This window comes from Gymnoscopelus braueri (genome assembly GCF_963280865.1).
Source record: "Gymnoscopelus braueri genome assembly, chromosome: 12".
Taxonomy (NCBI): domain Eukaryota; kingdom Metazoa; phylum Chordata; class Actinopteri; order Myctophiformes; family Myctophidae; genus Gymnoscopelus; species Gymnoscopelus braueri.
In genome coordinates, this window is record NC_137614.1 from 26,717,245 (window position 1) to 26,730,181 (window position 12,937).

Here is a 12,937-nt window from a genome sequence, read left to right on the forward strand (position 1 = left end):
AGATACTAGACTTAGACATAATGGCAAGACTTGTCAAGTGAATGTTTAATCAAGTCAACTTAAATGTGTACCTGCTCTTAAGTTAGTATTTCTTTATGTAAATCATTTATGATGATGGACCTCTTGTGTTAATTCACATTCAGCTTTTCCCTGTAGCCTTATTTTACATAAAGGGAAACATGTTAAATGTTATAACTCAGTACAGTAGCACAATGACTACAAGAAATTCATCCTGATGCACTGTAAATAATGAAAACGACCTGTATATATCTGCTGGTTTATTCATAATACAGTAAATTATGTAGCCCCATCTGTGTCCTTACCCTGAGTTGAGGTCAAGATGGTGGTAATTATTATGGTGCTGCTATAGTATAAAAACAAGATACAATTACAAATAAGAGACTACTGTAATAGGCTCTATTTGAAATCATTGTGGACAAATAAAAAAAAATTGATGGGATTTCTTCAGGTGATTTCTGTCCTTTACATGTTTTTCAGATTTATCTATGCACAGGTTTGCTTCCAATGGGGCCACTGTGCAATGATGCAAAGAGTGGCCCCATTGGCCAATAGTATCAAACTATTTAAAATAAAACAGCATTCCATCCAATTTAATGGAAGAGGAGGACCAATGTTGCCAAAGCATTTCACTACACCAAAGACATTTGTGGTTAATTTATGACACTACTGATGAGATGTAGGCCTATAAGTATTAATGTGATGTATAGACTATGTACTGTACTGAATAAGACCCTTCTTGTTATGGGATGTGTCTTCGTGTACGTGTACCCTTGTGTATCTTGGCTGCTGTAAGGACTGAATTCCCCACTGCAAGACCAATTGTGTAAAATCAAAGGTTCATAAGTGCAGTGCAGCAGTTGCAGAGATAACAGGTTAAGTGTGTTGCAGCTACTCGTTTCCGACACTGGGGGGCTCCCTGCTATCTGCCTATCCAACTTTGGTCGTCAAGGCAACTAGACTGCCAAGGTAACTTCAGAGACGCTGAAGCAGAGTACTTCCTACTGAAGCTTGAAAACTGTATGGAAACCATAATCAAACAATGAAAAACGGTATTTGCTTATTTATTATAAACGTATTCTAACTACACTGTCTAGAGAAGTTACAGTATCTTGTAAAAAATCCAATTGTGAATTGTCTTCCAGTGGACTGACTGAAGTCCACTTGTTCAGTTGTAGAGTTGATCTGTAAGACATTCGCTCTGATTAGCCTAGACTATCCGTTTCAATGTCTGACAATATTAGTGACAAATTTGATCTTTGCGATTTGGTGCCTACAATTGTCCTAAAGGTGCATTAAGTTATTTTCTTGTTGAAATAAGTGTTATACCATACCTAACTTCTGATAGTAGCCTAATCATTGCTATAGTGTTTGTTCAGTAGGGATCTCCCCAGCTCTTTAATAAACAGAAAATGCATTTTCAGGTCAGGATACCAATTCTATCTAATCAGGATAGAGAACTCATACAGCCTACAGGACAAACAAGTGAAATTGGAAGTTATGACACAAGTCAAATGGGCGGACGGAATTGAAACTGGAACGCTAACAATGAAGTTGATAAATATAGGCACTCTCTCCTGATAGGATGAAATTGGCAATCCATCAGAAAATGTATTTTATGTATATATAGAGATGGAGGTCCCTGTTATTTAAAAAAAAAACTCTATATCAATATACTATCTGAATTAAAATCTTTTAACCTTTTCACAAAAAACTTTGTTTTAACCAGAAAATATCACTTACTTACACTACCATGAATCTCTCTCTCCCTCTCCCATAGAACTCACTGTCTGAGAATCTTCAATGTCAGTGAGTCACTTAGGAGAAACCCAATAGCTGCAGATCAATGCATTTGACAAGGCCTAAATCCTCGAAAGGAAGAAGCAGGCACTCAGTAAACCATCCTCCAGATGGCATCCAGAGTGCAGCATTGACTCCAAAACCTCCTGAGCAACACAGCAGGTCAGACAGCTACCTCCGCTCACAGTCGCACCCCATGATCAGACAGACCCACCAAAGGAGACAGGATGAAGTTGCACACATGTTGCAGTTTGTCCCTTCAGCTCCAGCACTTTCGCTGAACAAGTACATGGTCCTTCCTTCCATTGAGAAAAGGCGATCAGAGAGGAACATGGAGAAGGGGCCCAATAAGCACTCTGATCATTTTATCTTCCACAAACAGCACAAGCACTCAGAGCCCCATTTGCCCACAGTGATAACCCAAAGCAACCCTGAAATGGGCAATGTGGCTGATGTGCACTGCACCCTCATGCCCCCAGAGCCATATTTGAACAAAGAAACAACTGGAGAGCCTCCCTCCGCTGGTCCTAGAGGGAGCTTGCTCCTAGCTATCCGAGTTCCCTGTGGCAGAAGGTTTGAGCAGCACTATCTCTTTACAGACACCTTGCTCACAGTGATAGCCAGTGCAGAAGCCAGATATGGAACAGTGTACGGAGGTGGTTTCATTGAGACCATGGATGTACCACGTCAGACCTTCACAGACTTGGACATGACATTGGCCCAGTGTGGTATCTTGAACAAGTCACTGTTATGCATTTCTCAGGAAGATAGCTCAGTGGACTACGCATGAACAGGTCACATTGATTTTAAAGGTATGAAGAATACTAGCATCCCTATTCTGGATATATCAAAATAGAACATTCAGCAAAAATAGTTGATTTACAAGCTCACAATTCAAGGTTGTGCTTTATTGTTATATCTTGGGTACAGGACAGGTGCATAAGAGTAAACTTCTTTTTGTTCGGCTTCCTTCAGACAATGCAGCAGCATGGGTAATAATTAAACCGTACGTGTGCATATGATCTTGGCATATTATATACACCAACAGCATTGGTTTCAGTAGAGCTGCCACATTGCTTTGTCGACAACTTCACAGTATCTGTGAATGTGTCATTATGAGCATGTAGATCAGCTATTTTCACTATTGACATACAAAGTATAATTAAGTGATTGAGCCTAAATAATAGATCAATCATTAAAAACTATTGCAATAGTGTATATTCTCTAATTTCATAATGGTATAAAATAACCTAGATTTCCCAAATCATTTAAAGCATACCAAGAATTCCAGTGAGGACAGATCCTGCAGCCTTACACCACAGGAGACAAAAAAAAAACATGATTAACATGGCTAGGTGTGGTGTAATGCTCATCTGAAACATCTGTGGTATGCTCTCTTATTGGATACATTGCAGGTATGTGTGGTCTCATAATACACATTGCTAGATCTTTAAAAAAAAAATGACACTGAATCATGTAGCTCAGCGGTTTTTATTTTTGATTATTGTTGATGACATGTGAAAAGCCAATCAATTATCAGCCACTACAAGGGCTGGACTACCATGTTTCCAAACTTATGTCACACAAGACAAGCAGTCTTGAATCAATGTTGCTTTCAAATGAAAATTAATCAAACTGACAGCTGTTATGTTCATTATTTGAGCTTTTTTCATAATAATGCAGAGAATGAAAGAATGGAATTTCCTGCAAAGTCTCGCTGTGATTGAACATCTTACAAAACTTAACACTTGTTTGGCATTTTTAATAGTAACTTTGTGCACAAAAAGCAAATCAAGGCCAAGAGCCAACACATGACAAACAAAAAAAAAGTGCCCAACTCCTGTCAACTGACAGAATCTGCTACCAAATACTTTGTGCATAAATTGCAAAATTTCAAGTTTTCACTTTTACTGTACTTTTGTACAGTGAACAGCAGCACCTTTTAAGAAAATAACACAACATAATGTATAGAATAAAGTGCCAACGCTTTGGCACAAAATAAGGCTACGACAGGCCTAAAAATAAAATAACTTTGCATAGCCAGCCTTAGCAAAAATCTTTTTGTAAATAAAATAAAATGTGGAAAAGGCCCATGTCGTACATGGTGCACAAAGTGTGATTACGCAATCCAACTGCATCACCTTTTAAAATAATTACCCACCATAATGTAAAGTATAAAGTGCTAACACTTTGGCACAGAATAAGGCTACTACTGGCCTAAAAATAAAATAACTTTGCATAGCCAGCATTGGCAAAAACCTTTTTGTAAATAAAAGAAAATGTGGAAAAGTAAAAAAATAATTGTCCACTCTAAATTTAAGGGTAAAAAAAAGAAAAAGAAGAGGCCCATGTCGTACATGGTGCACAAAGTGTGATTACGCCTTCCAACTGCATGAGCAACGAATTCAGCTCATGACGCTCTCCAGTGCATTTGCATCCTCGGTGTCAAGTTGTACAATTTTCCTGTCTACAGGAGAAAGAAAAAAACTATTAGTAAGAGTAAGAACCAAGTCGATGTCTTATAGTAGTATCAATCTCAAATTGTTAGAAAAATAAACATACTGAAATGCAACTCAATTTGATGGACGATATCCATGCTGTATTCACTGTCAACCATGTTGAAGGCAAATCCTTGTTTGCCAAAACGCCCAGTGCGGCCAATCCGGTGAAGGTAGGTCTCGTTGTCAGCGTTCCCATCTTTGTCCACAGGAAGGTCAAAATTCATGACAATGGAAACTTGCTCTACATCGATGCCTGCATGAGCAACAACACACACACAAATCTTTCATTGATAAGATAATTAAATAAGATTGAGGTTGGGAAAAGATTGTGAATTAGCATATACGGATGAAACGATGCACTAAACCCATGATTCAAGATCATTCATGATGATGATTTTCTGACTTTTTTTTATTGACATTTGTTAAATAAAATAAATAAAAAATGAGATTCCAGACAAGTTACTTCTCAGACAAAAACTAGAACGCAATTTTTTCTTATCTTTACTATATCAAATACAAGAATGGTTTGGATTATGGTTAATGTATACTCCGTTGTATGACGGTGAAACGCCTAAAAAATAGCAGATCTACAAGCTCAAAACGCAACACAGCAGGTAGTGAGCTTGTAGATCTGCTATTTTCAGGGCTGGTCAGGTTTGTGTGTAACGTACATTTTTGCAGTCTTTTTGGAAACACTTAATCGATTTCTAACTGTCGCGATGCATCGTTACTTCCATAGTACTATATGATTTACCTCTGGCGCACACATTTGTGGTCACCAGCACTTTCTCTTTGCCATCCCTGAATCGCTCGATGACTGCAGCTCTCTGTTGCACAGTCAGTTCTCCACTCAACAGTGCCACCTGGTGCCCCTCCTTGCTTAGCTCTGCAGTGAGCCAGCCAGCCATCACGCGAGTCTGAAAACAAGCCAATATGTTATCTGTCATAACTTGAACTTTCCCATTCTACCCCGAATTTGAGCCCAGGTCTCCTGCGCAGGTGCTGAAATTTTATCCACCGAGCTAATAGAGCCTGCTTGCTTGCTGTGGGGAGAAATTGAATTTCGACCTTCAGGTCAAAACTTGCGTCAAACCATAAACAGGATTGTGTCAAAGGTCGGGTCCAACCTAGACACAGGATCTAAATGTCTCAATAGAATAGCAGGGAGACCAACTACAACCACCCAAGTTATATTGTATTAGCATACTCTACCATACAGATTGGTCAAAACAACATTTTATTCACACACAAAAATTACACGATAAAGCTTTAAGGTTAAGCCCCATGACTTACATGGCAGAAGATCATGGCCTGTGCAATGGTGATGCATCCATATATGTTACAGAGTGCTGCGAACTTGGCTTCTTTCCCCTGGCAGAATATGTAGAACTGCTTGATGTTGTCGAGTGTCTCCTCTTCACGCTTCAGCTTGATGATATTTGGGTCGGGAATCACCCTCTGGGCAAAGTTCCACACCATATCGTCAAAGGTGGCAGAGAACAGAAGCATTTGACAGTCCTTAGGCAGCATTCTGCAGCAGAGGGGAAACGGAGAGAAGAGGTTTGTTGGGGAATAAATCCTGATTTATACATTGTCATGATGTGCTGGTGTCGCGCACCAAAAATCCCACCACAATACGTTGTGAGCTTGCAATTTTCGGTGCGTGACAATCAGGATTAACAAGCAAACAGGATTTTAGTGACATAGTGAGAAAGAAATAATGCTGACCTTGAAGGTTAGTTATTTTTGGAAAACGACACCATCATGCTACAAAGTATAAATTAAGCTTAAGACGACACCTGTTGATGATTTTTTCATGCGAATAATAAGTTTTAAAAAAAAACCTTATAAAGTCAATGCAAGCTTCCACGGAGCAAAAAAGCGTCTTTTATTTATTCGGAACGAGTCCGAATTTTGCGTATATTCGCATAATCGCCGGTGTGTAATGACATTACAGTACACTATGATGTAATCAATGCAGCTGCAGCTAATAAAATTAATGATGGGTGTGTTAGATATAGGTGTGCCAATGTGCAAGCATTGACAATACTGTTGACTACCGTCTCTGCCTGCACACTGGCACACCTAAACCTAACACAGCCATTATTAAATTATTAGCTGCAGCTATATTCGGCCTAGGATTTCATGACTCTTTAAGTATTTCTCTGAGGAAAACTTGCCTATGGATGCGAATGCTCTGGTCCTGATGGCCCTGTGTTGATATCATGACATCCGCCTCATCCAGAACAAACACTTTTATCTTCTTGGGGTCGACGACCTTGAGCTTCCAGCACCAATCCAGGACTGTGCCAGGTGTCCCCACGACGACCTGCTCCTCCAAAATTGTACCTCGCGCCACTGAAGGAAACACAAGGAGACCTTATTGCAACAGCACTTTGCAGGACAATTAACAAATTTAACAGCTTTTAACCTGGCTTCTCTATTTTGGGCATATATTATAGCCGAAATATTTCAAAAATAGCTGATCTACAAGGTCACAATGGTTTGCGATGCAACCTGCTGTAAGCTTGTCCGTCGTCTATTGTTTGAAACTTTGAATAAGGCTTAAAGGGATAGTTCACCCCCAAAATGACTTTTTTTCTATCGATTACTCACCCCATGGAGACTTGAATTCATGGATATTTTTTTGTTTTTGTCGCATTCCTAAGCCAATAATTTGATGACCGGCAGTGGTTCCGGTAGGAGACACAAAGCGCTACCTACCGGTCCGCTGATCATCAAATTATTGGCTTAGGAATGTGACAAAACATATCCATGAATTCTAGTCTCCATGGGGTGAGTAATCGATAGAGGGTGAACTGTCCTTTTAAGTTGTCAAAATGTTAATTGCAAAAACAAAATTGTAAGAATATACTTCTTTATAACATTCAATAATAGTATTAAAAAAAGTATTATTTTGGTCTTACGTCTATTGCCCCGAATGGCATAGGCCAGTTTGACGTCAGGGTAAAACTTCCCCATCTTTTCAATGACCTGGCCGATCTGCAGAGCAAGCTCGTATGTTGGCGCAATGCAAAGACACTGCAAGTGCAAAGAAATAATATAATTAAAATGGTTAGTTTTCAAGCCTTGTTAGGAAGATAAGGAGACATTGTGTGGTTCTAAACAAAATAACATTTACCTGACACCACTTGTCAGCTGGGTTCACATGGCTCAGCATGGCCAATGAGAAGGAAGCGGTTTTACCTGTGCCTGACTGGGACTGGGCAATCAGATTCTGAGGGCTAGAGTCAAAAGGAAATGGACACAGTTAAGATAGAAGAGGTGAGGGATAAAGCCTAAAGCCTGAAACATAATTTGTCAAACGATGCCGTCACACGTAAAAGATGGCAGATCTACAAGCTCACATTGCTTTCAACGCGCTACAGCGTCCTACAACATGTTAGCTTGTAGATCAGTACTTGTTGGCAAGTGACACTGTCGTGCGATAAGTATAAATTGAGCTTACTGCAGTACCTGATTAGTGCTTAACTACTGTTGATTTTATGCGCTTTGATCACTAGATTACAAGGAATTCTGAAGGTAACATGCATTTATTGAAGCTAGTGAATATATGCTACAGCTAAAATTAACAAACAAGTTTGGGACAGTGATTAAATAGTTAAGCATCAAGATTAAGCATTCTCCAAGCATGTCAGAAGGAGAGGCGCTCCGATAGATCGGCCACAGATTTAAATTGGCTGATTTTCACTCCAAATGACACGATCGATGATCGGCAATTTACCCAATCCGGAGAAACCGATCTTTTACGACAGAGCTGCACTATTTAAGTGGTGTAAAAGTCAATCAGATATATAGTATAAAATTGCTTCGCAGCTTTGTGACAGGCCCAGACATGCTACCCTCCCCCCTCACACACAGGAATTGTATTGACATAAGTTTTGACAAATAATATTGGAAATATTAATTTTGACCTTACGCACAAGATTGGTGATCGTGAGGAAAACGCAAAAGAAATGTGATCGGAGCATCCCCAGTCAGAACTGTCTTCAGCAAAATGATAATACACATGCCTCTTTGATAAGTTTATAAAACAGCCTGCATTAAGTGCATTACTTTCAATGCAAAATATGAATAATAATCAAAATACCATCAATACATTTAAATATAATTTCTGAGTATATCCTTTATTTTACAAATACATTTTTCAGTTTTGGGATTTTATGCAAAATGTTCAGATACAATATCACTGTAGCAAAATACAATATCTGACGTTCACGGATTTCCACAGACTAAGCACTGATGCCCAGGTTCCCAATCCTCAAGTAGATAACATTGTGGGGTTAAGTGTAATTTTATTGGAGAGACTTCCTTGTTAAATGTTATTCTGTGTTATTCAAAGATCAGACTTTATCAAGGTCACAATTTATTTCAATAACAGTATAGCCGGGATCAAACTGCACATATTTCAGCCCAATTTTGCCACCACCAACACATTTTCTTTATCGGGCCCGACTATGAACGTCGGTAACGACAAACATGCATATTTTCCTCTTGTAGTGTGACATGAAGATCAGCAAGTTGGCATCTACAACACATCTACGGTGCCCCACAATACCATGACGGAAATACCAGAATGTTAAGATTGTTTTTAAATGTTCTTGCCTAGTGTGATAACTCCTACAATGTGTTCATTACGATGACAAAAAGAATGACAAATCTCTGGTGTGCAATGCCCAGGTGCACATATTATTGATTTAGCCTGTTTTATTATATACCTAAGCATTATCTGCCGTGCAGAGCTCCGCAAAATAAGAGGCCAGCAGGTGTATGGGAAAACCAGGGCATGTCCTTCAAATAAGATCAGTGACATGGCCCTTAAAGGCCTGTATGTCTGTTAGAATGGGATCCAAAGCAATTCATTATAATGGCATATTTTATACTGCTGTGTGTAATATTACCATTATATTGTTAATTTTTCAGGGGTCAGGTAATTTAGGCTACATATTGATGGGTCCATTGATTGACATGGAAATGTCAGGGCCAAAGGAGAAAGAGAGATACAAAACTTTAGAGAGCCTTTGAGAGACCTGAATTGTTTGATCGCTTACAGTATATGCTCTCTATCTCATTGGTGGAATACGGCAGCTGAATGCCACAATGCAGGATTACGCATCAGAGTTATTATACACGGGTACAATTCATTAATCCGACCTTTTATTTTTGTTCAGTTGGGGATTCTATTTTTCTGTTGGATTGTTGACTGGACTATTAGGATATTTGGATTCTTTACTGAGGAGTTTGGATTACCTTTTCCGTTTAGTTTGACTCACACAGTCCATTTGGGCCCCACTTATTTTGACGACAGTTTCACTTTTTGTTGACTACTTCTTTCTTGATTCCTCACTCCTGTCTAGACATTGAACTTCTATGATATGCGCTATGATTGACAATTTCTTGACCCGCTTCCCCAATCTCACGCAATGTTGTGAAAGACGGCACATGATTGATCGGTGCTATACTTGTAGTGTGGCCAGTCTCCCGACCAAGACGTGGCATGAATTTATGCCACTATAATTGCATAAACACACATAAAAATATATAGTGTAATCTGATCCCGCCATAAAAAGCTACTCACGGCTCTGCAAGCATCATTGGCAGTGCATTTTCCTGGATCTTTGATGGCCTATTGAAGCCCATGGTGTAGACACCCTTAAGGAGCTGAGGTTTCCTGTTGAACATCAAGTCAATACTGCCATGTTATGAAACTGAAAACAATATGCAGCAACAGCATTGGATGAAATGTAAATAGCCTTCTGGAACATTACTGGAAGTTCCATTTGTACCAGTGCATATTTACATAAATGCCAGGTCAAATGTTTTCACTGCAGACTTACAGTCTGAGCTCTTCAAATGTCTTCACAGAGAAGAGAGGAGAGTTGGGGTCTCGCTGGAGGACCTCAACGTGGTTTCTATTCTTCACAAGATTGCTGCGAATCAATTTATTCAGCAGTGATTGTTCTGCTGCGGTCACTGTAAAATACATAATGAACTATATGAGTCAAAAGATCAGACTTCAGATCAATACTGTAGCTGTATGACGAGGTTATATCAGAAGGAAAGCTAGCTATTAAACAAGATGTTTGACCATATGATATAGGAGAGAGCCGTCTATCTACGTAATTGCAATTCACAGTTTCACACCACACCAACATTAAGCATGCATTAAGAAAAAAATCACAATATTGTGCAAATCCAATTATAAATGAGATATATTTGTCTGTGATTATGTGGAAGTTTCAGTGTTGACGTGACAGATTAGTTGCACTTTATAACCATTTCTTATGTTTATAAAATGTGGGAAACTATGATAATTAAAAAAAAGGCAAAGACCGAAAACTAATACATTATACCTTTATCTGGCGCTTCTCTTTTTCCAATCACTGGTGCCTCTCCATTCTTTGCAATCTTGAGTGTTTCAACCTCTGGCAAAACGTTCCCTACATAGAAGCAGCATAGATTGATGTCATACAGATCATGAGAATTAAAGATGGCTTAAGATACAAAGGCATTTTAATAAAAGCCATGATTGAAGTTACCATTTATCTCTCCTCTGATGCTCAGTGGAGTGTCCCTGCCTATACGCCTGATAAACTGGAGAGGAACACAGAAACAATGCAATTACATTTATTACAGTACATAATGCAAAGTACATTAGAGGACCACAATGGAAACAAGCCTTTAGGGCTTTTTTGTGTTATCCTTTTAGCACCATCACTGTACCTTGTTATTTTCAATCAATCAATCAATCATAATGCAATAAAACCACAGTACAATGCAATCACATCACAGTACATTAAGTATATTTACACTTAAGTATATTTACTAAGTACTGTACTTAAGTACAATTTTGAGGTATTTTTACTTTCTTCAGTATTTCCAATGTTCAATACTTTTACTTCTACTCCACTACATCTCAGAGGCAAATATTGTACTTTTTATTCTACTACAATTATTTGACCGCTTTAGTTGCTAGTTACTTTGCAGATTTAGATTATTATCACAAAACATACATTAACCACTTCAGCCCTATATATTTATCGGCCATTTTGAAAATGCGTCGTGATGAGACGCATTGTGAGCTTAGCTTGTAGATCTGCTATTTTCAAAATATTTTTTAGACATTTTGAACTTTTGAAATGGGACATTCTGCACAATGAGTACTTTTACTTTTGGTACTTTAAGTACATTTTTATACCAAAACTTTTGTATTTTTAGTCAAGTAAATTTTAAAATTCCGACTTTTACCTAAGTATATATGAAAACATGCAAAGACTTCTTCCATCACAGTGTTAATACGTGCACGTTTGCAAAGAATGACACGTGCTACTAGACAGCATAACACGATGCTAGCCATGGATGGGATAACATCATGTTAGCCTAACAGGTGTCCGGTGTGTGACTGTGTGAATACCAAAACACTTGCCCCAAAACAAAGTCGCCCCGGGGAAAATCCAGCGCTATTATTCCCCTGGTATTCCTAAACGTAACCTCACCTCAGTTAACTATGCCTGGGCTGAAACCTAACCTTATTATCCCTAAAAAATAACTTCAAAGAAACTATGCCTAAACCTAACCTTATTCCTAAACTTAACTCAGTGAAACTATGCCTTAGCCATAATTTATTTCCAACCTTATCCCCTGTAAAACAAGAACACAATACAAAATGGGGGCAAGCGTGTTTTGGGGCGAGTCTTCCGCTCCGGGTTACCGACACAGGCTATTAAGGGTCACTCGACAAAAAGTGATACTTTACAACGAAAAAAAGTTACTTTTAGGTCTTTCAAAAAAAATTACATATAGTTAATCTTCAGTTTTCCAGTAATTTTGTTCGAACAGGCCGGGTCATTCCTGTCGAAAGTATAATTCGACGATCGATGTATCATTTAAGCGCATTTGATTTTTGCATGCCATCAATGTAAAACTCGACATACAAACACATTACCTGTCTGGGTCTAGGGTTAGGAGTCGAAACATCTTGAACGTCGACTGCCTTTGCCCAAGAGTCCATTATTAAAGGTTAATAATGATGTTTTCTTTGGAAAACAAGTTACTTTCTAAAAGTTTGGTTGACGTGAACGCGATGATGGGCAGTAAGTGACGATGATGCTCCCGTTCATCAGGTGGAGTTCAGTGGCGACTGTGGAGTGAGTGAGTCTCATCCCATCGTCCGAAGGGATGATCGTGCTGTGATTGGATAAATTCAGTGGTGGAAAAAGTACTCGATTTTTTTTAAACTTGCGGCTGCCAACCAACTAGCCAATCACAGCGCGACTATCCGTCCCCCCAGCTATGGGACCACTACCACCCATCCATCCATCCATCCATCCCTATCCATCCAGAGAGACAGACAGACAGTGGAGCTGCGTCCATCAGCGTTGCCATGTCCGCTTATCATAAGCCACCTTTGGGCTTGTTTTTCTGTAAAGTTGCTTGTAAATATTGGTAGTTAGTTGCGGCCTTGCGGGTTGTGTTTTTCTGGGCTTGTTTCGAAAGTGTAGTTGCGTATTTGGGCTTGCTGTCTAATGTTGCTTTGAAGGACCCCCAAATTCACTTATATTTGTTTGCAGTCCCTTATCTTAAAATATTTTGTGCCA

The 12,937-nt window shown here is 39.0% G+C and overlaps 2 protein-coding genes across 2 annotated transcripts; one reads left to right on the forward strand and one right to left on the reverse strand.

Moving 5' to 3' along the window:
• Nucleotides 1–1,864: 1,864 nt before the first annotated feature.
• Nucleotides 1,865–2,608, forward strand: ubxn10 (UBX domain protein 10; the record flags this gene model as incomplete). The annotated part of the gene is made up of 1 exon (XM_080443879.1): nucleotides 1,865–2,608. One exon carries the CDS (start codon nucleotides 1,865–1,867, stop codon nucleotides 2,606–2,608), a length of 744 nt encoding a protein of 247 aa, XP_080300005.1.
• Nucleotides 2,609–4,148: 1,540 nt separating this feature from the next.
• ddx19a (DEAD-box helicase 19a) lies at nucleotides 4,149–9,995 on the reverse strand. The gene is made up of 8 exons (XM_080445801.1): nucleotides 9,919–9,995; nucleotides 7,462–7,564; nucleotides 7,247–7,361; nucleotides 6,500–6,677; nucleotides 5,613–5,850; nucleotides 5,074–5,236; nucleotides 4,381–4,572; nucleotides 4,149–4,285 (listed from the first exon to the last, which is right to left on the reverse strand). Exons 1-8 carry the CDS (start codon nucleotides 9,978–9,980, stop codon nucleotides 4,224–4,226), a joined length of 1,113 nt encoding a protein of 370 aa, XP_080301927.1. The 5' UTR covers nucleotides 9,981–9,995; the 3' UTR covers nucleotides 4,149–4,223.
• Between the last annotated feature and the right edge of the window lie 2,942 nt (nucleotides 9,996–12,937).